This window comes from Carassius carassius, chromosome 35 (assembly GCF_963082965.1).
Source record: "Carassius carassius chromosome 35, fCarCar2.1, whole genome shotgun sequence".
NCBI lineage: Eukaryota > Metazoa > Chordata > Actinopteri > Cypriniformes > Cyprinidae > Carassius > Carassius carassius.
Genome location: NC_081789.1, coordinates 24,633,554 through 24,658,519, shown reverse-complemented (window position 1 = coordinate 24,658,519; position 24,966 = coordinate 24,633,554). Strand labels below are relative to the sequence as shown.

At 37.4% G+C, this 24,966-nt stretch overlaps 3 protein-coding genes across 4 annotated transcripts; 1 reads left to right on the top strand and 2 right to left on the bottom strand.

Moving 5' to 3' along the window:
- Positions 1–578: 578 nt before the first annotated feature.
- LOC132116315 (progranulin-like) lies at positions 579–5,856 on the bottom strand. The gene is made up of 13 exons (XM_059525104.1): positions 5,746–5,856; positions 5,069–5,212; positions 4,764–4,886; positions 4,550–4,648; positions 4,299–4,449; positions 3,943–3,978; positions 3,739–3,830; positions 3,465–3,603; positions 3,199–3,296; positions 2,790–3,026; positions 2,258–2,506; positions 1,914–2,138; positions 579–1,523 (listed from the first exon to the last, which is right to left on the bottom strand). The coding sequence occupies exons 1-13, from the start codon at positions 5,746–5,748 to the stop codon at positions 1,410–1,412; spliced, it is 1,710 nt and encodes a 569-aa protein (XP_059381087.1). The 5' UTR covers positions 5,749–5,856; the 3' UTR covers positions 579–1,409.
- Positions 5,857–6,953: 1,097 nt separating this feature from the next.
- pus3 (pseudouridylate synthase 3) lies at positions 6,954–10,783 on the bottom strand. 2 transcript variants are annotated; one of them, XM_059525103.1, is made up of 7 exons: positions 10,674–10,783; positions 9,889–10,327; positions 9,130–9,401; positions 8,836–9,019; positions 7,826–7,935; positions 7,502–7,680; positions 6,954–7,377 (listed from the first exon to the last, which is right to left on the bottom strand). In XM_059525103.1, the coding sequence occupies exons 2-7, from the start codon at positions 10,306–10,308 to the stop codon at positions 7,106–7,108; spliced, it is 1,437 nt and encodes a 478-aa protein (XP_059381086.1). In that variant the 5' UTR covers positions 10,309–10,327; positions 10,674–10,783; the 3' UTR covers positions 6,954–7,105. The 2 variants fall into 2 exon arrangements, with proteins under 2 accessions (XP_059381086.1, XP_059381085.1); XM_059525102.1 differs by having other exon boundaries at positions 9,889–10,310; positions 10,674–10,770.
- Positions 10,784–11,395: 612 nt separating this feature from the next.
- naglu (N-acetylglucosaminidase, alpha) lies at positions 11,396–19,173 on the top strand. The gene is made up of 7 exons (XM_059525101.1): positions 11,396–11,941; positions 12,972–13,119; positions 13,219–13,365; positions 13,972–14,057; positions 16,098–16,354; positions 16,595–17,322; positions 18,473–19,173. Exons 1-7 carry the CDS (start codon positions 11,529–11,531, stop codon positions 18,950–18,952), a joined length of 2,259 nt encoding a protein of 752 aa, XP_059381084.1. The 5' UTR covers positions 11,396–11,528; the 3' UTR covers positions 18,953–19,173.
- The last annotated feature ends 5,793 nt before the right edge of the window (positions 19,174–24,966 follow it).

Genomic DNA, 24,966 nt, shown 5'->3' with positions numbered 1-24,966 from the left:
CCCGAAAATGTTGAATGGTAGTATATATGATTAAGGTTTAACAAACCTACTCACTTTAGTTCACCTTACACTGGTGCACTAAAGCTGTTCTGGTCAGGTGTTGTGTAAGTTGTGACACAAAAATGTCAACATACCACAAGAAACAGCCGAGACGGGCTTCTGGAAATCTGCAAACTTTCTCCTAAAGCAATCTTGTTTTCTTCCTGGAGTCGAACACACTCAGCCGATGTTGATATTTTAAGCTCCTGTGTGGTTTCAGCTGAATGGAAACAGTGTTTCAGCCGTTCTGAGTGAGACTCAAACACATGCAGAAGACAAGCTGTGAAACATGACTCCATCAAGCAGCAGCCATCTGGAATATCTGCGTCAGCCTCTCGGATTGGTCCATGCATTTACAGGACTTCTTAAAAACATTTATCTTTTTAGAATCTTTTTTTATTTGGTTTACCATTTAATAGACCAACAGGTGTTCTTCCTCCAATAGTTGTAAAAATTCAGTGGCATTGCTGAGATGGATCTGCCAATCTGCACCATGGAAACCAGACAGAGTTTATCAAAACAGTCTGATGAGACATGAATGAGTCAACGTGCCATTTATTTGAAAAGTATTTAATTTCAGTGTTTAATTAACCATAAAAATAAACAAATCCACTTCAAAAAAAAAAAAAACTGGTCACAGGTAATCAACTAGATTCGTTTCACCCTTCAGTAAATATTAAAATGATAAAAATAAACAAAACACAAAAGCACCAATAGCAAATTGAGGATGACACTTGAATATGAAGGCTTAGAAGCAATGGAAAAAGCAAACAAAGTTGAATGAACCTTTCATGCAACAGCCTCCAAGTAAATTATAGACTTAAAAGGTTGGCAACATCCATTAATTAATTGTTCCAATCAGGTTTAGGGTATGAACAAACAAACTGAAAATAAAGCGTCACATTTCTTTTGTGGTTCAGTTGTAGGTTTAGTTCACTGGAGATACATTCGGTTTTGAATCTCAGTGGCATTTCTCACTTACGGTTTGTTTGTGTCATTATAATCACTGTAATGTAATTTAAAATATCAAATCAACATACTACTAACATTTATGATATTATAATGTGTCATTTAGCCTCCAATTATCACTTATGTTTTGAGCAAATTACGATTCTGTGAAAATCACTTCTACAGTTCTAAAGTCTCTCAGTGTATCCTGCCAAAATATAAGATTCAGCACATTTTTATTCCAGTAAAAACAGTAAACATTAAAAAAAAAAGCTAGATTCATAGTCCCCTGTGTAAAGATTGACTCTTAAAAACAATGCTTTATGCAACATGTAGCGAGTCGGAGCGCTAGAGTGTGTGCGTTTATGGATGTATATTTGTGTTATGGGAATGTAGCTCAGTGTCAGTTTGTGGTTCTTCATTTAAAGAGCATTTTCCCACCACATGGATGTGGAGACTTTAGTGCAGCCTTGGACTTCTGGGTCACATTTGTATCCCACAGGGCAACAGTGCTTCATGTCTCCACAGCAGACTGCCTACGAATAAAAGAGCAACAATCGGTTTAGTGTTTGCATGTTTAAGTGAAAACGTATCAGTAGTAATGATTTTACTTTATAATTGTATGCAGTATTCTGTAAACACAAATAAAGTGGAAAAAATTCAGCAAACAAAAGTAAACATTTCAGTAAACATTAAAATAAAGCAAAATAAAAATAGTAAATTTTTGCAAACAAGTCAATGAATACACAGAAAATATTTCAGTAAACACACACACAAAAAAAAAAAAAAAACCCCACACAGTTTGTTTTTATCCCAGTGAAAGTGATGCTTCCTTTAGCAGGCACAACTAATAATAATAATCAGACATTAGAAAGAGAAAAATAATCACCCAAATATCTATACGTGGCAGCCCTGATTTTTGTTACCTCTTTATATGGGCAGCAGGCCCATGTGGAGTCTGATAGTCTACAGCAGCTCTGTGTCTTTGAGCAGCGTGTGGATGCGTCACACAGCACCTCCTCTTCTGAACGCATGTCAGTGTGTGTCTGAGGAACACTGTGCAAACCGGATGCTTTTACACAGGTCCCAAATTCAAGGTCGCAGGTGTAGCCCTGTGGACAGCAGTGCTCATGATCCTCACAACACACCGCCTGCAGACAGAAAACAAGTGCAAAACATACCACGAGCGACTCAAACCAAATTCAGAGAAAATCCACAAGAACAGGGCAAGATACACATAACTGCATTAAATTAAAAAAAAAAGACTCACCTTGACAAGAGGGCAACAGCCCCACTGCCCTGTGGGTAATTTACAACAGGTAGAACCAGATGCACAGCTGGTCGTTGAGTCGCACTTCACATCTTCAGCCTTAAACGTCACCTCGGACCCCTTCAGGACCCTGGCCTCTTGTTTTGTGAACCAAGGGATCTCATGGTAGACTTTAGAGCAGGACGTTTTCTTCTCATTGCATGTGTAGCCGTTAGGACAGCAGTGATCTCCATCCTTACAACACACCGCCTTCAAAGAGAGGATAGGACAGAGCGTGAGAACTGCATTCAAAATGGAGCACTATATACGCCTTACTACTGCTTTGTATTTAAAACAATACTCAATAGGCACAAAAAAAGGTTTCAAATGGGAATATGCTACATTGCTACAGGTTTTATTCAGCAGTTACCGTCTGATTAAAATATATACTATAAAAAACAAAATTTGTAAAAAAAAAAACAAAAACCAGTTTTACCAATAAGCATGTTTGTTAAAATGACAAAAAAAAAAAAAAAAAAAAAAAAGGATTTACTTGTGGGAGAGGGCAGCAGCCCCATTTTCCAGATGAGAGTCTGCAGCAGGTGGAACCATCAGGGCATGAAGACGTCTCATCACATTTCTGAATGGATGAAGCTATGGGAAAGCTGGACACCTTTGCCATCCAGGGTACAGACACTGAAAGGTCAGCAGGGTCATCACAGGTGCCCGCCGCGAGGTTACACACTGTGTCTTCTGGGCAGCAGTGGGTATGGTCCTCACAACACACCGCCTGGAGATGAGGACAACATTACTACAAACACTATTTTAAGGTTTCCCTCCTATAATAATGGAAGATTTGAGCTAAAGAATGTTTGTTGGGGGCTGGGTCTTCACATGCATTAATGACACTGGGCCACAATCAACCCGAAACGGTTTTAAAATAAAGCTGACAGCTTGAATACCTTTGGTAAAGGGCAGCAAGCCCAGGTGCCATCTTGTCTTTTACAGCAGGTGGTACCACTGGCACACGCTACCGTTTCATTACAGGGAACTACCGTTTCTGCAGACAGAAAGAGCAAGAAAAAAAATAAATAAAAAGGAACTAATGCATATTCTATGTATTGAACCAAGAGGGCAAAACTTTACATTTCAACACAGATGATGGATGCCATGTAACAGAATGGTTTGCGCTTTAATTGCACAAAGATAAAAACAAATGGGTGTTTACCTTTAGGCTTCAGGGAGGTGGCTGGGATCTTAGTGGCCATTTTTACCATGGCGCCATTGGCTGACACACACATACTATGGACAAGGTCACAAGTCGTGGCCTCTGGGCAGCAGTGCACGTGATCAGAACAACACACAGCCTACAGTTAAAAACAAAAAAAAAGCATTTATGCTTTTCAATTCACTCTTACAGTGAGCAAAATGCATGCAAACCACAGGGTAACCATAAGATACAAACCTACAGAAAAATGATTAAATATACATGTATGAAGCACCTTTGGCATCGGGCAGCATCCGTAACTTCCGGTATCTAGTTTACAGCATGTTGAATCATCCGGACATGTGGAAATCTCATCTGGACAGATCACTGCCCACATAAACACATAGAACCCACAGGTGTCAGTTTCAACAAAGAAACTTGATGAATAATGAATAGAGATCTATTATACATAAAGTAGGGCTCATGGATCAAAACTTACAATCTCTAATATGACTGGAGTCTTTAGGTGGAGATGCTGCAATTACATAAATACAACAGCAAATTAAGGATCATGTGACACTGAAGACTGGAGTAATGATGCTGAAAATTCAGCTTTGCATCACAGGAATAAATTACATTTTAAAATCTATTCAAATAGAAAACGGTTCTTCTAAATTGCAATGATTTCACTAGATTACCGTTTTTACTATATCAAATAAATGCAGCCTTGGTGAGCAAGAGAGACTTTACAGGTAAAAACATTACAAAACCTTACCAACAACAAACTTTTAAAAGTTCCCATATGGAAGACAATGTGCATTATAAAGCATAATGCAAACTGTGAAATGGTCTTACCTGCTTTCCTCTCTGATGGTTTCCTGCGACGGGCAGCGAACTTCCTCCAGAGTGGGGAGGGTCCATATGTTGCAGACACACACCTTGAATGGATGAGGTCACATTTATTTCCCTGAGGACAGCAGTGTTGCTTATCTTCACAGCACACGGCCTAAACACACATGGAGAAAGAAAGACAAGTGTAAACACTACCATGCACATGTAACAACATTCCAGAACAGAGACGTGTTCAAACAGGTGATATACAGTACATCCTTCATAGGACAGCAGCCCCAGCTCCCATCAGGCGTCTGGCAGCAGGTGGTGTCATCGGGACACTCAGAGAACTCATCTGGACAAATTACTGCTTGCTAAAAAAAAAAAAAAATAAAAAAATAAAAAAATTCACAAACAAAAAGAGGAAGATTTGTTGCAATGCTGAATATTGCTTATCTGGATTTGTGGCTGTGCAGGTATGCGTGTTACCTGCTTTGTGGCGACTTTTTCCACCCAGTCTAAAACGTGTGTCTTGTTCACACACTTGGAGTGTACCAAGTCGCATAGAGTGCCCTGATAACAGCAATGCAAGTGATCGGAGCAGCACTCTGCCTGCAAACACACATACAAACAGGAGTCATTAGAAATGAACAAGCACGGTGTTTACAGAGCTTAGACGAACAGTTCAGCAAAAAATGAAAATTATTTTTCATTGTAAAAATAATTCACAATATTACAGTTTTTATCGTATATTTAATTAAATAAATGCAGCCTTGTTGAGCAATCTCTCTTACGTTGGGTAGCGGGCAGCAGCCGTATCCTCCTGATGGCATTTGACAGCAGGTGTTTCCATCTTCACACATCCCTCCATCAGGACATATCAGAGCGCCACACACATTCAGACACCCACATAAAAACATGAGGACAACCGCAAGCACCTGAAAAACAAGGTGCGAACTGAACTGGTTATGTGACGGTTTTCATTATCTGTAATCAAAAGATACATCCGTATAGTAACACTGAACTTCAGAAGCTCAAGCTACAACGGTTTGCAAACACTTTAAATATACAATAGAAATCTGTTTAAGTTATGATACATGGAGATCACGGAGGAATGTCTGGTAGAATTGAGTGAAAACCGAATTTCCATAGCATTTATTTTAAAACATTCTCTACGTCTGTGTGTCTTAGTCTGTTGGCCTGCAGACATAAATGGATTGCAACATTTGAACAAAGAGTTTCTTCAAAAGACCCACATTTCTTAACATGTCAATTTATTGAGCAATTCAAAAATAAACATTGCTGACAATCTCATGATATATTGAGGTCAAGCCTGTTTGATGAACAACTGCTTCAGCAGAATTTTGACTTAATGAAGAACGGTGTTAACATGGTAAAAGCACTGTTTGATTTCATCTGTTGTTTGCAGTGCAGGCTTGTATCACAATAGAAGAAATAATCAACTACTCACCATTCTGTGTGTGATTGTTGATCCACAAAACTAACTCTTTAAATTTTCAGCTGCAAAACCATGAAAGACTTTCTTGAGCTGTAACACAAAACATACACACACACAAAAAAACCCCACATTGAATAAATACAATTATTTGTGGACTAAATCACTTTGTGGCATCGATCAACGTATAAAAAAAAACACACTAGTTGATCACATTTATTCTTAATTTAGAAAACCTGACAAGTGTATATCCACGAATGTCTTGTAATCGTGCAAAGCTTCGTTTTGTGTTAAATAAACAGTTAATATATTTTAAAGCATGTCTTTGAAAAGGCAGGAAGTCGGTTTTCTTTTTATCGATGATTGAAACCGCTTCTTGTTAATCTGATTTCTGTCATGTAACGTTTCCGACGGAAGCGCGTGACCGAAACCCTAAACAAAGACCTGTTTTATTACAAACAGAATGACATTAGTATAAAGAGAAAGAACTTACGGTATTTTCAGTGACCAGTGAAGATATCAGTGTAAAACTGGAACCGGTGAAGTGCATATATAACACTGCCCTCTGCTTCGATTTTTATTTGTCTGGCATTTTATCACGTGACCTGAGCGAGTCATGTGACATCCAATGAGTCAGGCTTGTTTGTTTTCCTTTTTTATTATTATTATTAAACATATTAACATGAACGCCAACAGAGATGTTAATTAAGTCTACAATGACAAATAGTTATGAGAACAATAAATTAAAACGTATAATATATTACTAACCTGAATTTATAACTAATGAAATATTAGTAAATGATCAAATTAATAACAATATTATGCTCTAACCTGATTTCAGTTTTTACATGTATACACAGAACTGCAGTACAGTTTAAAATCATTTATAGAAAAAATGGTTTAGAGCCATAATATTTGATTTAATGTATGTTTATCGTTTCTATTAATTTTAATAAACCCAGGATGTCTGATGTTGGCTGGTTCAGAAAAGTAACCACTGAAAACTAACATTATTCACTAAATATTGTTCATATATAAGCGAATCTCACAAAAACTGTCAAGACATGCCCAAAAACAACAAACTATATTTCTGTATTAGCCTGCAGATCACGTGTAAAAATTATAAATTCTTTGTCTTGTTATGAATAATAATAGCAGATAACATTTTAGGTGTGTTTTGATTATTTCAAAAGTGATAATGATGATTTCAAATTCATGCGTGATCAGAATACACAGTGTAATCCTTTAATAAAAGTCTTTCTTCAGCACAACAGAAAATTTGACAATTGAGCTGCAATGCACAAAGTTAAAGGAAAACTTTTTGTACACAAATTAAAAGTCAAAGCAGAAAACATAACAGTTCGTAACCGTACATTTACAGGTTTTGTAAAGGGTAATCCTGGGTTTTTTCTCCATGGTTTTGCTCCAGGATTTGGTTTGTTCTTGTCAGATGGGAATGCTTTGATCTTTTCCCCCTGAAAACAGTCGTCTCCTCCCCGTTCTCTCCTTCTTCTTGCTCCAGTCTTCCTCTCTTCACGAAGTGCTGGATCCTGGACTCCAAACTCTGGCAGCGTGGCCGGTCCAGAAGAGGCTGGTACTTCCTCTGCCTGGAGCCCTCCATGAGCCAGCACTGCAGAGATGTCATCTCTAAGAAAACAAACAAAAACAGTTTTACAGTAGTTTCTATGTGCTACTTTTTAGATAAACATCAGGCAGTGTGTTAGCATCTCATTCAAGACAATTAATAAGTAGTTTCAGTATGAACACACACCTGTGGTTGTTTTCTGAAGGCCTTGGATCATGCCGAGCAGAACCTGGGTTTTCACTGCGTTCTGAACCCAGTGCTGGTGCAGAGAGTTCAGGACATGGTTCTCCTCCTCTGTTTCATTCCTCCAATCCACACCCTCGAAGTGACAGTCATACAACACCAAAGGGTAATCCACCGCCATACTATAAAACACAGACAGCTAGGATTAACACTTACTAATTTAGTCAAGAAAATGTAAGTTCCTATAATTCTGAAGTCTAAACGGAGCACTAAGCAGCTTCATGTGGAATCCAGGATTAGAGAAGGAAAAACTGAAATAAAACTCACCTGTATTGAGGTTTCCTTGGGTTTTTCTCCACATCCAGCAGCTGCTCAATGATTTCTGGAGCTTCGAGTTTCTGTCCAATGAGCAGCAGCAAAGCCATCATGCAGCGAACCTGGAACAGCAAAGTTAGTGGTTACGTTTAAAATGCAGTACTAGCTACTACTGCTAAACACTTATTTGTTTTAAATGTCAAGTTCACCTTGCTAACTTCAACAAAATATAAAAGAGCAAAATATAATAGTAAAAAAACAATGGTCTTTAACTTGCCGAGACAGTTTCGACAAGATTATTGACTACTACTGAAGACATAATTTCAACTGATTTATAAATATCAACTGTTTTGACTGTACCTAATAATATTTGAAAATGTATTTTGATCTATGGTCACGCCTGCGTTCTGTTAAAAATAACTATTAGAATCAAAATAATTACATTTATTAAATAGTTTTATGTTCAGGTTTTAAGGTTTTATTAATTTACTTGACTTTTCCAAGGCATTGTTATTATAGCTTATTATAGCTTATATTATAGCTTATTAATACATTATTAAAATTCAGAACTGTATTTAATAACATCAGTTCATGCACTGTGAACTAACATGAACAATTAAATTTTTACTAACATTTATAAAGATTAATAAATGCTGTACAAATGTCACTCACTGTTAGTTCATGTTAGCTAATATTAACAAAGGAAACCTTTTTGTAAAGTGTTACTACAAAACCAAAGAAGCCAAAATGAATAAAACATTAAATATTAATATAAAAACTCTGAAAATGGAAAATATAACATATTCAAACAATTAATAAAAACTTTAATAGTATCTCAATGATACGTCAATACTGTTTCCAGTTTAAATACTTAAACTTAGAACCCAAGACAGTGGGATTTCTAGTTCTTCAAAGGAAAAAACTTTCTAGTAGTTTTGGCTCATTTTAAAGCTTGTTTTGTCTGATTTGATATCATTTATTGAAGCCCTCCGAAGGCCTTCAGTTTGAGACGAGCTCCTCACCTGGTGATAAAGGAAAGCAAGACCTTTGACCTGGAAGACATAGAGCTGGTGTGGGTCATTAGGGCAGGTGGGGTTAAGTTGGGCCGGCTGGATGGAGGCAGACAAGATGGTCCTTTGAAACTGCAAGACTCCATTACCTACATCCATCTTACAGATGTTCCTGAAATCATGTGTTCCCTCATACCTGCAACCCCAGAGGAACAGAATTATCCACTCAACTGCCCACTTTTAGAATGAAATGTTGTACATTATTCTTTAAGTAGACAGTATGTGTTGATGTTGTTATCTACTGACTGTTTAGCAGCCTCTGCCATGAGATCCACGTCTAAGTCTCCACGAGGGAAGTAATATCTGTATGTTCTAGACTGGCAGTCGAAGCGTGCACTGAAGCTAGTTTCTACAGGAGCCCACTGCAGGATCCTAATGTCCTGTGGCAGGACTCTATTTAATATCTTCACGTAAGGTAATTCTTCTGCAGACGCTTTGCCTTTGACCTCCACTCCAGCTGGGACAGTCACACCTAAACCTCCTCCATACTGTGTTGAACGCAGATCAATGGATATAACCTGGAAAAGAGAGTAAATATCAGGAATGCAAATGTATGACTATTCAGATCACATAAAACATATAGTAAAGTAACATGTTCACAATTCAGCTTATACTTTTAGTTATAATCTAATGATTATTTATTACTGTCAAATAACTAAAGATGTGTTTATATATTTGTGAGTATCAAGAATCTGTGAGTTTACAAATTATGAAAACATATGTATGACTATATCACAAAAAAGCTAAGTATTACTACTAATTAAATATTATTATATTTTTTAATTCAAATATTCAGAATTCTTGTTATACTTAAGGTGTTAGTTTAATGATTATTGTGTCAAAATAAAATTATTGAAAAATGATTCTAAATGTTAGTTATCAGATGCAAAAGTAAATTCTAATGCTGTATAAAATATTATTGTTTACTATTTTTATTTTCCATTATTGTGGGAACGCTTGGAAAGTCATAGCTCACAAAATTTGGATAAATGGAGATCACAGTACCTGAGAGAAAGCACTGACTCCTTTATCTGTGCGGCCGCAGCGGTGATAGTTGGAGGTCTGTCGGTCCTGGATCAGTTTAGTCTTCAGCAGTGCCTCAAAAAGCCGGGCTTCGACAGTGTTGTCTGTGTTTTCCTGGACAGCGAAACCCTGATATTCCCAGCCGAGGTATGCCAGCCGCAGTGCCACATGTCTGCGAGGATGGACAGAGAAGTCAAAGGGCCTCTCTGCTCCTCGTTTCTTCTGTTTGGATCTGTTCTCCTCACCTTCCTGATGTTTCAAGCTCTCTGTCTGGTGACTGGCTGATGTTTCAGTCCTCTCCTCTCTCTTAGCTCCATCTCTCTCTAATTTCAGCTGAGCTTTCAATCTCTCCACCTCCTCTTCCAGAGCCTTCACACGAGCCAGCAGAACTTCTTCTGACATGGCTATAATAAACACAGATCTGTGAAACAAATAACAAAGAGGGCCATATAACAGCTTCGCATTATAAACATATACGTGTGTGTATATGGATGCGGTTCTTGGACACGTTAACTCTAAACAGAGATTTGTGCAATACTTCACAGTGGGTTTCAGTTATACTCAGTGAATAATGTCATTGTGTAATAAGGAAACATCAGTGAAACATTGTGTAATAAGGTACGTGTACGTGGTTCTCCTGTAGACTAGAGGTTTTTAGTGTCCAAATTAGCACGTGTTTGCTTCCTATCAATTTTCTGTTCTTCTTAATCATTTCATAAAACATAGTTTATAAAACTACAAACATATTTTAATTTAACTATACTCACATCCTTCCCGAAGCTGCATTAAAATGCGAAATGATCAATTCCGAACTGTAACTTTTAAACGCAACACAATGTATTGGCTTCCGTGAGGCCACCCTTCAAAATAAAAGTCCTAATATATTTACAATGACTCGAAACGCTGATTATTATTCTCCATTATTTAAAATAAACAAACAATTAAAAAAAGCATAAATAGTAATGCATGAATGTTAATGGGAAATTTAATTATTGTAATTTTGCTGTTGTTGATTTAACCGTTTATTAAATAATTTAAATGTTATTATACATGATAATAATAATAATAATAATAATTTATCATTAAGATTTGATTTTTTTATAATGTATTATATATTGCATTTATTTAAAATATGTGCCAATCAGAGTGGGTAAACTTGTCATAGTCGCCTTTGGCTTTCTTACTACTTTTTGTAAAGATGTTTGATTTATTGTAATAAAAATGCATAGCCTATACAACCCACTTGAACTGGAAAGTGTAATAATAATAGTCCTCACTTTGATGACAGATTTACATTTCCTCATCATTTTCTTCCTGAAAAAAAGTGCGGTTATGTTTAATCTGTAGATAGCAGTTGTTTATATCATTATATGGATATCACACATCGAATAGAATGGGATCATGTGATGAATACAACCAAGTTTCCCCCTTGTCTTTCAATCTCGAGTTCTAATTGGCTAAAGCTCCTCAAAGGCCCTTCAGACTGTCTCGTGGTTGGTCACCTGCTTTTCCATTGACACACATTACTTCCTGCTCACGCGAAGAAAGTCAACAGTAGAAAAGTTGAAATTTTTTAACTTTACATCTGCAGCACCGATGCCGCTGACGTCACAGATGTCAAAATGATACACTGTATCCGCAGCGCGCTTCTCGCGCTTTTATTTGTTACATTGTTGCAGTCGGTCTGCAGCGACTTTCAGAGTCTCGCGCATCTCAGAGCGAAAGCCAGCGAAAAAACTCAGTCCAGAGCTGTGGTGGATCTGCTCAGGCGACTGCTGGGAAACAGATCTCGGGATTTCATCGTGTCAGTCAACAGGACTCTGTCTAATGACACTCAAGACGTGTGTGAGCTGCGATCCGCGAAGAACAACAAGATCCTGGCGGTGGGCAGCACGGGGGTCGCGGTGGCCACCGGTATATACAACTATCTCAAATATTTCTGCAACTGCCATGTGTCCTGGTCTGGAGATCAGTTAAATATCCCCCGACCCCTGCCTGCTCTCACCGGCGTCCTGCGCATCAATACACCGCACAGGTAAACAGCCTTATAACAATTTAATTCAACAAAACACTTTTATTCATTGATACTGTTTAACATTTTCAGTGATTAGAGTCAATCAATCGTAAGTAAAACCTATAGACTTATAATTCTTGAAAGATTCTTATGAATATTTGAAAGTTTCTAAACATATAAAGCATAAAAATATTTTTGTTTAGCAACTTAAATTTTATAAGTCACTATCCCATTGGTAAATTACATGATATATTGCAAGCATAACGCAATGCAAATTTATGTTCATTATGTTTATCTTACATTTTTTAAATGATACAACTTGTTTCAGAATGTTCAGAGAACAGAGAAAAATCTGTACTGACCAACCACAATTAATATACTGTGTATTAAGTAAAATAATTTCAAACAGACTTGCATTTTATGTCTCTTAGCGCAGATATAAAACAAAATACTAGAAGCTAGTATCACTAGTTTTCCCAGTGTGATTAAGTTGGACTGTTTTTATGTGTTTTGTTGAGATGAGAGCAACTCTAACCATCATTTTAACATCACAAATGCACACTTTAGTAGCTGTCTAGATAAGATTGTCTGTGTCTTTTCCTTTCGTTTAATAATTTGTATGTTTCTGCATGCAACTCGTCATTCTGTGAGCCGTTGTTTTGTTTTTTTCTACATGTTCTTGTGTAGCTCCAATTATGAGAGCGTGTTGTGTGTGATTTGAAAGACAATGAAAAAAGCAGCATTGCTGATAATCACCAATATTAATGTGGATGTTTTGTTGTAACCAGACATTTTTTTGTTGTTTTGTTGCATGTTGGTCTTATTAGTTCTGCATGAGCTGGCTTGTACTATGTCACTGTCAGAGACGCCGGTGGACAGTGAATTCCAAACAATGTAAACATGAGGTTATGAATGAGGTCATGTTCATTACAGCTCCAAAACAGAAAATAGTATTCATTGCCAAGTGTGTCACATGTTGGAGATGTGGTGGTTAATGTGTGGAGGACCTACTGCAGCAAATTAATTTAATTTGGTGTTTGTGTAACTCTAGGTTCAGGTACTATCAGAACGTGTGTACCCAGAGCTACTCCTCCGTGTGGTGGGATTGGCCCAGATGGCAAAGGGAGATTGATTGGATGGCACTGAATGGCATAAATCTTCCTCTGGCGTTCACTGGACAGGAGGTGCTATGGCAGGAGGTGAGAGGATTTCTTTAAAAATGGATGGTTACATATAATTGAAGATTTTCAAGTGTATGTTGTGTTTTATGCTTGTTTTCTTTTCCTGATGTACTGTAGGTTTATCTGTCTCTCGGTCTGAACCAGACCGAGCTGGATCACTTCTTCACAGGTCCGGCTTTCCTAGCGTGGAACCGCATGGGAAACCTGTTTCAGTGGGGAGGACCACTTCCTCAGTCTTGGCATGTCAAACAGCTCTACCTGCAGGTATCGAACAGTCTTTTGATAAAATAAAAGTCCAGAGTTAGGATTTTTTTTCCTTTTTTTTCTTTTATTTCTAGGAACAATCTTGAACATACATCACATAAATTTGTTCTGTATGACAAACAATATACAAAATTAATATATAAAGGAGAAAGTAAATTGTTGTTAATAATAATTATAGTAACTTTCTTTTTATCATATTCAAATGTAAAAATGGATTGTAACTGGACTAATATAGCCCAAAGTGAACATAGAGGATTTTAACCTGGGAAGTGATAAAACCGGCAAAGGGAGAGATATGAGTCATATGTAAAGGTCAGAATATTATAGATGAGAATCTAAAATATCTAAGCCACATCTAGATAACATCACAGAGACTTTGGCATAGTAATCACACAATCCTTTTTTTTTTTTTTTGCATGACTCAGGGTGCTAAAAACTACTCAGAACAACTTAACAACTGCAATGTTCCAATCACCCACAATACCCTAGCATTATGAAAGCAGAAATGCTATTACCAGAAAATAAAAAAATCTAGTTGTACATAGTCATGCATTAAAATGTTCTTGCTAAAAATGATAAAATTTTTTTTGCTATTTATTCCTCCAGTTTAAAATCCTTGACCGCATGAGATCTTTTGGGATGATACCTGTATTGCCTGCTTTTTCAGGAATCGTACCTGAAGGGATTACCAGGTAATATTCCTCAAATGTGTCTTCCATTTAACATAGATGTAAAATGTGAAATCATGAAAGTGGTGTTGGTTATCAAGTAAATTTTTATGGCTTTTAAATTTCCTTATTATTTAAAGGGATACTTCCACCCCAAAATGAAAATGTATTCATTAAAGGTCCCCTTCTTCGTGATCCCATGTTTTAAACTTTAGTTAGTGTGTAATGTTGTTGTTAGAGTATAAATAAAATCTGCAAAATTCCAAAGCTCAAAGTTCAATGCCAAGCGAGATATTTTATTTAACAGAATTCGCCTACAAAAAACGACCCGTTTGGACTACATCCCTCTAGTTCCTGCAGTAATGACGTCACTAAAACAGTTTTTTAACTAACCTCCGCCCACATAAATTCACAAACAGGGGGGCGTGGTCTTGTTGCGCTCCGATGGAGAAGAGGAAGAACTGCGTTTGTGTTTGCCATGTCGTTGAAAGGCTGTTATTTTCATCTCGGAGTCCAATCATCTTTGTTTGGGCTTCCCAGGGATGCTGTACTTGGAGATTATAGGTTACAATTTATGTTTAACTCGGTTCCCGAAAATTATAATCCACATGTAAAACTATGTGCAGCACATTTTGCTGAGGACAGCTTGCTGAGGACAACTTCCTCAATCTCAATCATTTTAATGCCGGATTCGCAAAAAGATTATTCTTGAAAGATGGAGCAGTTCCCTCTTTGTCTGGAGAAGGCGTTGTTTATGGACCACAACCGGTAAGTGTATTTTATTATTTAAGTTGGTGCGTTTAACAGTTTCTGTAACTTATTACACAAAGGGCAACGCTGTTTAGCTTTGTTAACTAGATGTTGGGGCTGTGCAAAAAAAACGAATGCGATTTTCATGCGCATCTCATTAGTAAAAACGCTCCTGTGATTATAAGTACATCTCCAGCACATGCTCCTGCCCACTTGCTTCTCAAAACTAGTCCAATCGCGTTTGCAGTAGGGCCGCGTGTGCTCAGCTGCTGTCGAATCACAACACGGGAACCGCTGGCCCAATCAGAACTCGTTACGTATTTCTGAAGGAGGGACTTTATAGAACAAGGAAGTCATCAGCCCGTTTTTATGAAAGTGAAAACAGAAGTATACAGATAGGTGAATTGTGTGAAAAATACTGTTTTTTTTTAACGCGAAACATGAACACATGTTATATTGCACACTGTAAACACAATCAAAGCTTCAAAAAAGTGCAAAAAACTGGATCTTTAATCACTTACCCCCAGGTCATTCCAAATACATAAAAGCTTGTTCGTCATCAGAATAGTCCATCTGCCATCAGTGGTTCAACCGTAATGTTATGAAGTGACAAGAATATTTTTTGTCTTCAAATAAATAAAAAAAAAGACTTTATTCAACAGTTTGTCTCCTCACCGTCTCTCCGCATCACTGTAGCACCATTTTGGAGAACTTCTGAACAGAAGCAGCGTATCTTCTGTGTCAGCAGCACTGCACGGATGCACCGTTTCATTCAAATCAAAGCGTAAATACACGTAGAAAACATATCCTTTCTGCTGAAAGCATAGCGTACACAGTTTGCATTCAGTGGATATTCTCCAAAACGGTGCTACGGTGATGTGGAGAGAAACAGAGACAAATTGTTGAATAAAGTCATTATTTTTGTTTTATTCAAGTACAAAAAGTATTCTCGTTGCTTCGTAACGTTATGGTTGAACCACTGATGGCAGATGGACTATTCTGATGATGTCTTTCATACTTTTCTAGACCTTGACAGTGGTATTTACTTGGCAGTCTATGGGACAGTCACAAGCCTTCCGGGTTTCATTTAAAATATCTTAAATTGTGTTGCCAAGACAAACAAGCTTTTACGGGTTTGGCACAACATGCGGGGTAAGTGATTAATGACAACATTTTAATTTTGGGGTGGAGTACCCCTTTAAGGTATTTAAATGGCCAGTGCAATGAAAATTTGCAAATAACACACAATTTCTATTTGTATTATTTATTTGAGAGTGGAGACAGGAATAATCCCATTTAGCAATGCCTTTTTAGGTTGTTCCCCCAAGCAAATGTGACAAAGCTGAACCCCTGGAGCCATTTTAACTGCACCTACTCCTGCGCCTATGTGCTTGACCCACGCGACCCACTCTTCCAGCGAATAGGATCCCTGTTTTTGACTCAAGTCATTAAGGAGTTCGGAACAGACCACATTTACAACACAGACACCTTTAATGAAATGGCCCCAGCATCTTCGGATCCCACTTACCTGGCGTCTATCAGTCGTGCTGTTTTTAATACTATGACTTCAGGTAACTATGCCTTTGTTGTCCCTTTTTATTTGGTCCCGGAAGTAACTATGATATTGTCCTAGATGTTGAAGTTGCTCATGTTTCTTTTGGGATTGCATTTGGTCTAATTTTAAAACCCACAATTGACCTGCTTATTTTCTGGGGCACAGTTGGGGGTGGGATGAAGCATGGCGTCCTCACAACTGCTCCCACAGATGCGTTATGGTCTCTTATTCTCTCCCTTTACTCTCTCTCTGGCAGTGGACCCTCAAGCAATTTGGCTGATGCAAGGCTGGTTATTTATCAGTGACCCTTCATTCTGGAAACCAGACCAGGTCAAGGCCCTGTTACACGGTGTCCCCCTGGGGCGCATGATTGTCCTGGATCTCTTTGCTGAATCCATGCCTGTCTACTCTTCCACAAACTCCTTCTACGGCCAGCCGTTTATCTGGTGCATGCTGCACAACTTTGGAGGAAACAGTGGACTGTTTGGAACAGTGGAGAGCATAAATTCCGGCCCCTTCGATGCCATCCGCTTTCCGAGTTCAACCCTGGTGGGATTGGGTTTGACCCCCGAAGGCATCGAACAGAATCCAGTCATTTACGAACTTATGAGTGAACTGGCCTGGCGCAAAGAACCCGTCAACCTTTCCAAGTGGGTTTCGCTGTACGCCTTGCGGCGCTATGGTAGTATGGATGAGAATCTGACGGTGGCCTGGCAGCTCTTGTTTCATAGTGTGTACAACTGCACTCTTCCGCAATACAAGAACCACAACCGGAGTCCATTGGTACATCGGCCGTCCCTGCACATGCAAACGGACATTTGGTATGAACCAGCTGACTTCTACAAGGCGTGGAAGCTTCTGTTCGAAGCCGCGCCAGCGTTAGTGACTCTGGAAACCTTCAGGTACGATCTTGTGGACGTGACGCGTCAAGCGCTTCAGCTTCTTACAACTGAGTTCTACAAGGATATACGGAATGCTTTCCAGGTAAATCCAAACTTAACGGTTATGTCAGTGATCTAGTGAACCGGGCTAGGGGTGGGCAATAAGACCAACATCTTTTATCACAATATGAGTAGCCTAATTTTATTGCATGGTAATGTGCTTATTTTTGCTTCAAATAAGGTCTTTATGATATGAAATTTCTCCATTTTTGTCACTCATGAGAAAAAAAGATGCAATATAGATTTGTGCATGTGGAGTAAACCTCGGTAGGATAAAATGTCAGGACACCCACCCATTTACATTTGTGTTCATCCTGGGTCACAAACATGCACAGTGTGCATGATAGAAAACTGACTCTGCATTTTACCAATATATTGGTATATGTTGGTAATTTTCTTATTAATTTGGTTCTATTGTTCGACGCTTGTGTCTATGTGCATCACATGAAGACTCTTTTAATTGCAAGTCATTTAATTGCAGCTTTAAATGTATGATTACACTACATACTCACAGTTGTTTATATCCAAGTTCAAGTAGCTTTCAAATTCATGCGAATCACACCACAGTCCCATTGAAACCAAACTCGAGACCAGTTCCTACAGCTAGTCTTGGATTTGGTACCGTGGTACATTGTATTATCAAATTTCCAGGGGAACTGTGCTCTGTTTCGAACTAAACCACTGGTGTGAAAGCCCCTGCCTTAATGACATTTTTGTTTTACGGAAAAATAAATGTCCATTGTCAATAGTGTACCAAAACAGCTTTTTGTTGGTTAACACAGTTGTTCCCAACCTTTGTCCTGGGGGCACCCCTACGCTGCACGTTTTGCATGTCTCCTTAATCAAACACACCTGATTCAGCTCATCAGCTTCGTAGTAGAGAGTCCAAGACCTGAAATTTGTGTGTCAGAGAAAGGAGACATGAGAAATGTCCAGTGTTGGGGTGCCTCTAGGACCAGGGTTGGGAACCACTGAGTTAAAACACCAAATTCTCATGACCAACTTGAACCCATTAGGAAATTTGCTTGGGGAAATCTTTTGCCCTGATGAAAAATTCCCCAAATTATTGATTGCCATTACAATGATTGGATTTCGCCCATTAAAATTCATCAAACAATGGTAAACGTGACTGCACCTTTTATTGTTTACAAAATTATAGCTTTGAAATATTAATTTATTTGTATGATTCCCAGGCTCAAAAGCTTCCCGACCTCCTAACCGCTGGTGGTGTGCTTGTCTACGATCTCTTACCTGAACTGAACCACCTCCTTTCCAGCAACGAACACTTCCTTCTGGGAGTCTGGCTTGAGCAGGCTCAGTCTCAGGGTGTGGATGAGCATGAGGCACAGCTGTATGATATCAACGCACGAAATCAGATCACCCTTTGGGGACCCGATGGCGAAATCTTGGACTATGCCAGCAAGGAGTGGGGCGGTCTAGTGGAAGACTATTATTTACAGCGCTGGGGCTTGTTTGTTAACACACTAGTGGAGTGTCTCGACAGAGGAAGACCCTTCAAACAAGACATCTTCAACCAGGCCGTGTTCCAGGTTGAGAAAGGGTTTGTCTACAACCAGAGGAAATATCCTTCCAAACCACTAGGGGACACATATGAGATTGCACTACGGATCTTCCTCAAATACTACCCATATGCTCTGAAAAGGCTAAAATGAAGGGAACTTGTTTCATCCATCTTGCATAAATTGTTTAACATGGTGGTCGACAATGGTCAAAAACAGTTTGCATTTTATCTTCTCACTTTTCTTTTAAAATAATGGCCAAACTATCACAAGAGACTACTTACAGAAACCTCTAAATGTTATATATGTCAGGTACTGAGGTTTACTGCATTACGAATGCATTTTTGTGAAATGCAAAGTGTTTTAAGAATTGAAGCAAGTATGGGATCTAGCAAGTTTCAAAAATGTAAGGACACTTTACATTCTCACTAAGGGTTGTGATGGCAAGCATTAGCAATGGCAGGAAAACAGGAAAATCTTGCTGAGAAAATGTAATTCTATCGCTCCCTTGGTATTAATGATCTTGTAATGAGTTTGCCAAGTTCTTTATGCATTTTATCATGTTTCTGCTGATGTTCCAGGTTTTTATGTATGTCAGATATACTGTATATACTTAATCTATTTTTCCACCCCTAAAGTGTGTGAAATGTAAAAATGTCGATGCAGCACAAAGACAATGTTTTAACATTGTCCCAGTCTAGATCTGTTGGACAAAACACTGCTGCTGAGATTGCAGAACGTTGTATTTTTGTGTTTTTTCATTCACAAACTGAATGCAAAAATAATCTTTGAAATGATCCTGTGAATTACTTTACTAAGATTGAGTATAGTTTAACTTGTTTTTGGAGCTTATGGACTTTGTTTAGTCAGATTTTCAGTCTACAGTTTCTTGTTTAGTTAACCAGCACAGACAAAAATGATGGTCACTAAGACCTTGTAAAACAAAAGTTGCTGAAATTAAAAAGGTATTTTTTGTATTTTTGTCAGATAAAAGCTGTGCTTTTCATACTTGTTTAGTAGGCTATTCAGTCAAATTTCTAAATAATTATCCCAATTAGAACTTAACCTGAAAAGTGGGTTTATTTCAGGAGTAAAAAAAAAATTATGCTGATAAAAGCATACATTTCATTATATCTGGTACAGAAATACCTATACAATATTATGCAGTTATGTAGCCTTATGTTTTTTTTCTGTAGGCACAATACAAGAGACACTAATGTAAAATGTGTAAAATATGCTCATCAACGCAAAGATACTCAATTATTAAATAACATAAATCATTTACAATGATAAGTTTACAATGTTCGTGTTTGGCGACATGAGTTCACAAGGACGGAGGAATTGAAATCAGCTATAAACTGCTTCTTCTTCTTCTTCTTCCTTTTAATGGCGGTTGGCAAACAACTTTTAAGTGTGCATTACCGCCACCTTCTGATATGGAGTGTGGATCACAATAGCCTTTTCTCACTGTCACTACTACCCTTAAATAAATAAATAAATAAATAAATACATAAACAAGCCAATAAATAACTTCATAAATATCTAATAACATTATTAATATTCATACATTATCGTTATTATTAAATACAACTTTCTAAGACAACTAAACTCATATCCTTCTACTAAGCCCTGTTTTATTCAAAAACACAAATATCGCTCTATACCCTACATGCCCTGAATTCATTTGTAATATTTCCTTCATTTCAAATCTAATTTTTTCTTTTCTAAACCAGTCTTTCAGCCTCATCCTTTCCTCCTTATACCTATGACAATTAATAATTACATGTTCTACTGTTTCGTTAATATTACAGACCTCACACATCCCAGTCTCATGTTTCCCTATTATTTTAAGCGTACTATTTAATCCAGTATGCCCAAATCTCATTCTCAAAATAATGTCCTCTTCTTTTTTATTCCTATTATTTTCTCTCATACCTCCTACCCTCTTTTGGATACTGTAGTACATTCTCGCTTTTGTTTCTATATTCCACTCCTCTTGCCACTTCTTTCTCATTTCTGCTTTAATTATGCTTTTAACTTCCGCCTTACTATACCTTATTACCATATCTATCTCTGTTTTTTTTGTAGCATTTTTGGCATATTTATCAGCCAATTCATTTCCCTCTACTCCTATATGGGCTGGAATCCAGATGAATTTTATTACTACTCCTACTCTATTAATTCTATAAACAGCTTGGGCTATTTCCAACAAAATATCCTGTCTTGCTTCTGAATGCATGTTCTTAATACTGGTTAACGCACTGCTTGAATCTGACCCTATTAACACTTCCCTTGACCTACTATTTTCAACCCACTCAAGGGCTAAGAGAATGGCCAGCATTTCTCCTGTATACACTGACAATTTATCATTTACTCTCTTATTAAACATAACATTCTTTTCTGGTATAATGAACGCAGCTCCTACTCTATCATCTTCTGTTTTTGATGCATCTGTATATATCTTAGTAAACATAGAATACTTCTCCTCTAGGTATCTACTAACCTGACTCCTATCAATATTATTCTCTTTTTTTCCACTCTAAAAAATGCAAATCTACCCCAAACTCCCCTAATAACCAAGGTGGAACATTAGATAATGGCACAGTTGGGCTTACCGTAATATCTCCTATCCCTATTCCATTGACTGCATTGCTTATTATCCAACCAAAGCTCTTAATCTGTCGTCTTTCCCTTTCTTGACAAGGTTGTAACACCTGAGTCGGGTGACTTCCATTATGCCCTTTTAAATTTGCCCAATACGTTGACGATATCTGATTTCTTCTAATCTCCAATGGCATTTCATTCATTTCTACTTGTAATGCTGCTACTGGAGTTGTTTTAAAAGCACCACAACATAGTCTCAGCGCCTGACTTTGAATAACATCCAACTTTTTTAATAATGTTCTTGAAGCAGACTGGTAAACTGCACATCCATAATCAATAACTGCCCTAATTAAGCCAATATATACTGCTTTCAACGAGGTCCTACTTGCTCCCCACTCTCTACCTCTCAGACACCTTAACCACATTCAATATTCTTTTACATTTTTCAACAACACTCTCAATATGTATTTTCCAGTTAAGTTTTTTGTCAAACCATATCCCAAGATATTTAAAACATTCCACTCTCTCTAGATTGTTGTCATAAAGTTTAAGTTGAATCTGTTCTTGATTTTTCCTTTGAGAAAAACAGACTACTTTGGTCTTTCCCACTGAAAACCTAAAACCCCATTCCATTCCCCATCTCTCTACTTCCCCAATTGCCTCTTGCATCTTCCTCACTAAATATTCTATATTTCTTCCCTTTTTCCACATAACACCGTCATCTGCAAATAAAGCAACACTTATAGATCTATCAACTCTACTAAACACTTCATTTATCATAATTGAAAACAAAACTGGACTAACTATACTCCCTTGAGGAGTTCCATTTTCCACTAAATACTTTGTACTTACTTCTTTACCTACTCTTATTGCGATCCACCTATCAGTTAAAAAGTTCTTGATCCAACTATACATTCTCCCTCTTATTCCCATTTGATAAATCTTAATCATTAGTCCTTGTTTCCACAACATATCGTACGCCTTCTCAACATCAAAAAATACAGATGCTATACTTTCTTTATTAATTTGAGCTTTCCTAATTTCATTCTCTAAACATATAGCCGGATCTATTGTGCTTCGTCCCTTTCTAAACCCGCTCTGGTAATCCTTTATCAATTTCTTTGTCTCCAAATAATACTTTAATCTTTCATTTATCATTTTTTCCATAATTTTCCCTACATGTGAAGTTAAAGCAATCGGTCTATAACTTTCTGCCAAAGTCGGATCCTTACCTGGCTTACATATGGGGCCAATAATTGATTCTTTCCACTGTTTTGGCAAACATCCCACTTCCCATACCTTATTATATAACTTTAATAACATTTCTTTACTCTCATCATTTAAATTTTTTATCATACAATAACTTATTTGATCATTCGCTGGCATTGTTTTTCCTGACTTTCTTAATACATTATTCAACTCACCCATTGTAAACATCACATTTATAGTACTTTCATTATCCCCATCAACTTGTATTACTTCGACACTATCTCTCACTGTTTTCTCCCTCTGTATCTTTTCCTCATTACTCAAATTACCATTACTATGTACTTTAACAAATGTCCTTGCCAGCAACTCTGCTTTACCTTTGTTCTCTACTATTACTTTCTCTCCTTCTTTCATTATAGGATATCCATACTCTCTTTTATTTCCTGACATTCTCTTTATCATACCCCATACTCTATCTAATGGTGTACTTCTTCCTAGAGATTCACAATACTTCCCCCAAAAGTTTTTCTTAACTCTCTTTATTGTCTTCCTTACCACAGCCTGCTTCCTTTTATATTCAATTAAATCCTGAAAGTTATGTGTTCTTTTCAAAACTTTAAATGCTTTATTTCTCTCTTTTATTACCTTTGTGCACTCTTGCGTCCACCATGGTACTATTTTCTTTCTACTACTGCCTCCTCTTCTTGGTATTGACTCTTTTGCTGCATCTAAAATAATACTACTTATTTCCTCATTCAGATCTTCAACTCCCTGATATAAACAAACCTCCTTTAATTTTCCTTTGGACAAAATTCTAAACTTGTTCCAATCTGCTTCCTCAAATTTCCACCTACTTACTCTCTCTTTATTTTGCATATCCCTTTCTATTCCAATTTCTGTATATACAGGATAATGATCACTCCCTATAGTACTTTCCTTATTTACTTCCCAACTACTTATCCCTACCAAAGAATGGGACACCAACGTAAGATCTATTGCGGTTTCTGTACCCTTACTTAAATTTATCCTTGTACCAGACCCATCATTTAGACATACTAATTCCTTTTCATCCATTATTTCTTCTAAAATTTCTCCATTTAAATCTTCTCTTTCACCCCACACCTTACTATGTGCATTAAAATCCCCGCACCAAATAATTTTCCCTCTCCACTCCTCCAGTATTGACTCTAGTTGTACTCTCTCTAGCTTTTTACATGGGTTATAGAAGTTAATCACTTTAATCTTTTCTTTCTTGTTCCATATTTCAATAACTATTACCTCTAATTCTTGTATTGTTTTTAACCTCCTATATACTATACCCTCTTTAATAAATATGGCACACCCCCCTCCAATTCCATTTCTTCTATCTTCACGTATGGTATTATATCCTTTAATAATGAAATCCAGATTAGGTTTGAGCCATGTTTCCTGAATGCAAATGATATCTGGTTTCTTTCCTAGTTTATCAATAAATCCCTTAAACTCATATCCATTTGCTAACAAACTTCTAGCATTCCATTGAATTACCAACATTAAGTAATGTTTTGAGAAGCTGTATCTGCATTCCCTTCTCCATGGTTAAGGTCAGCATGTATCTTTTCCCATGACAAATCTTTCATGTTTAAGAACTTAGCTGCTGCCTTAACTATGATTTTAATCTTCTCTGTTTTTGTTTTTGCTTGTTCTGAACAATTTATGACATATGCTACAAAAAGCACTATCCTATCCATTGACATTCCTGTATTTTCCTGTTCTGACCCCATTCCTTCCTTATTCGTACCAATGTCTTCTTTTCCTCTTCCATTATTACATATTTTCACAGCCTCTGCATATGTTACTTTCTGATTTGATTTCACTTTTTGAACCTCTACTGCCTTTTTCCGGACTTCACAGCCCCCATATGCTGCTGTGTGGTTCCCTCCACAGTTACAACACTTTATTGTAACATTACTCCCACATTCTCCATATGCATGTTCTCCTCCACATCTACCACATCTCTGTTTCCCTTTACATACATTTGCAGTATGCCCATACCGCTGACATTTGTAACATCTTAACAGATGAGGTACATATTCTCTGACGTTAAAGCTCATGTATCCTACCATCACTTTCATAGGAAGCACCTCATCTTTAAACTGTAGCAGTACGGACTCGCTATCAGTTTTTCCTCCATTCCTGAAAGCCTGCATTCGAGTGATTTCTGTGATCACTCCTCCTTTAATCACTTTCCTTAGTTCTTCCAGATTCTCTTCAATGGGAATTCCTGTTATCACTCCCTTAGTTCCTCTCTTCTCACCAATTATTTTTTTCTCCACTATTTCTTTTTTACATACTGATTGCAGTTTCATAGTTTT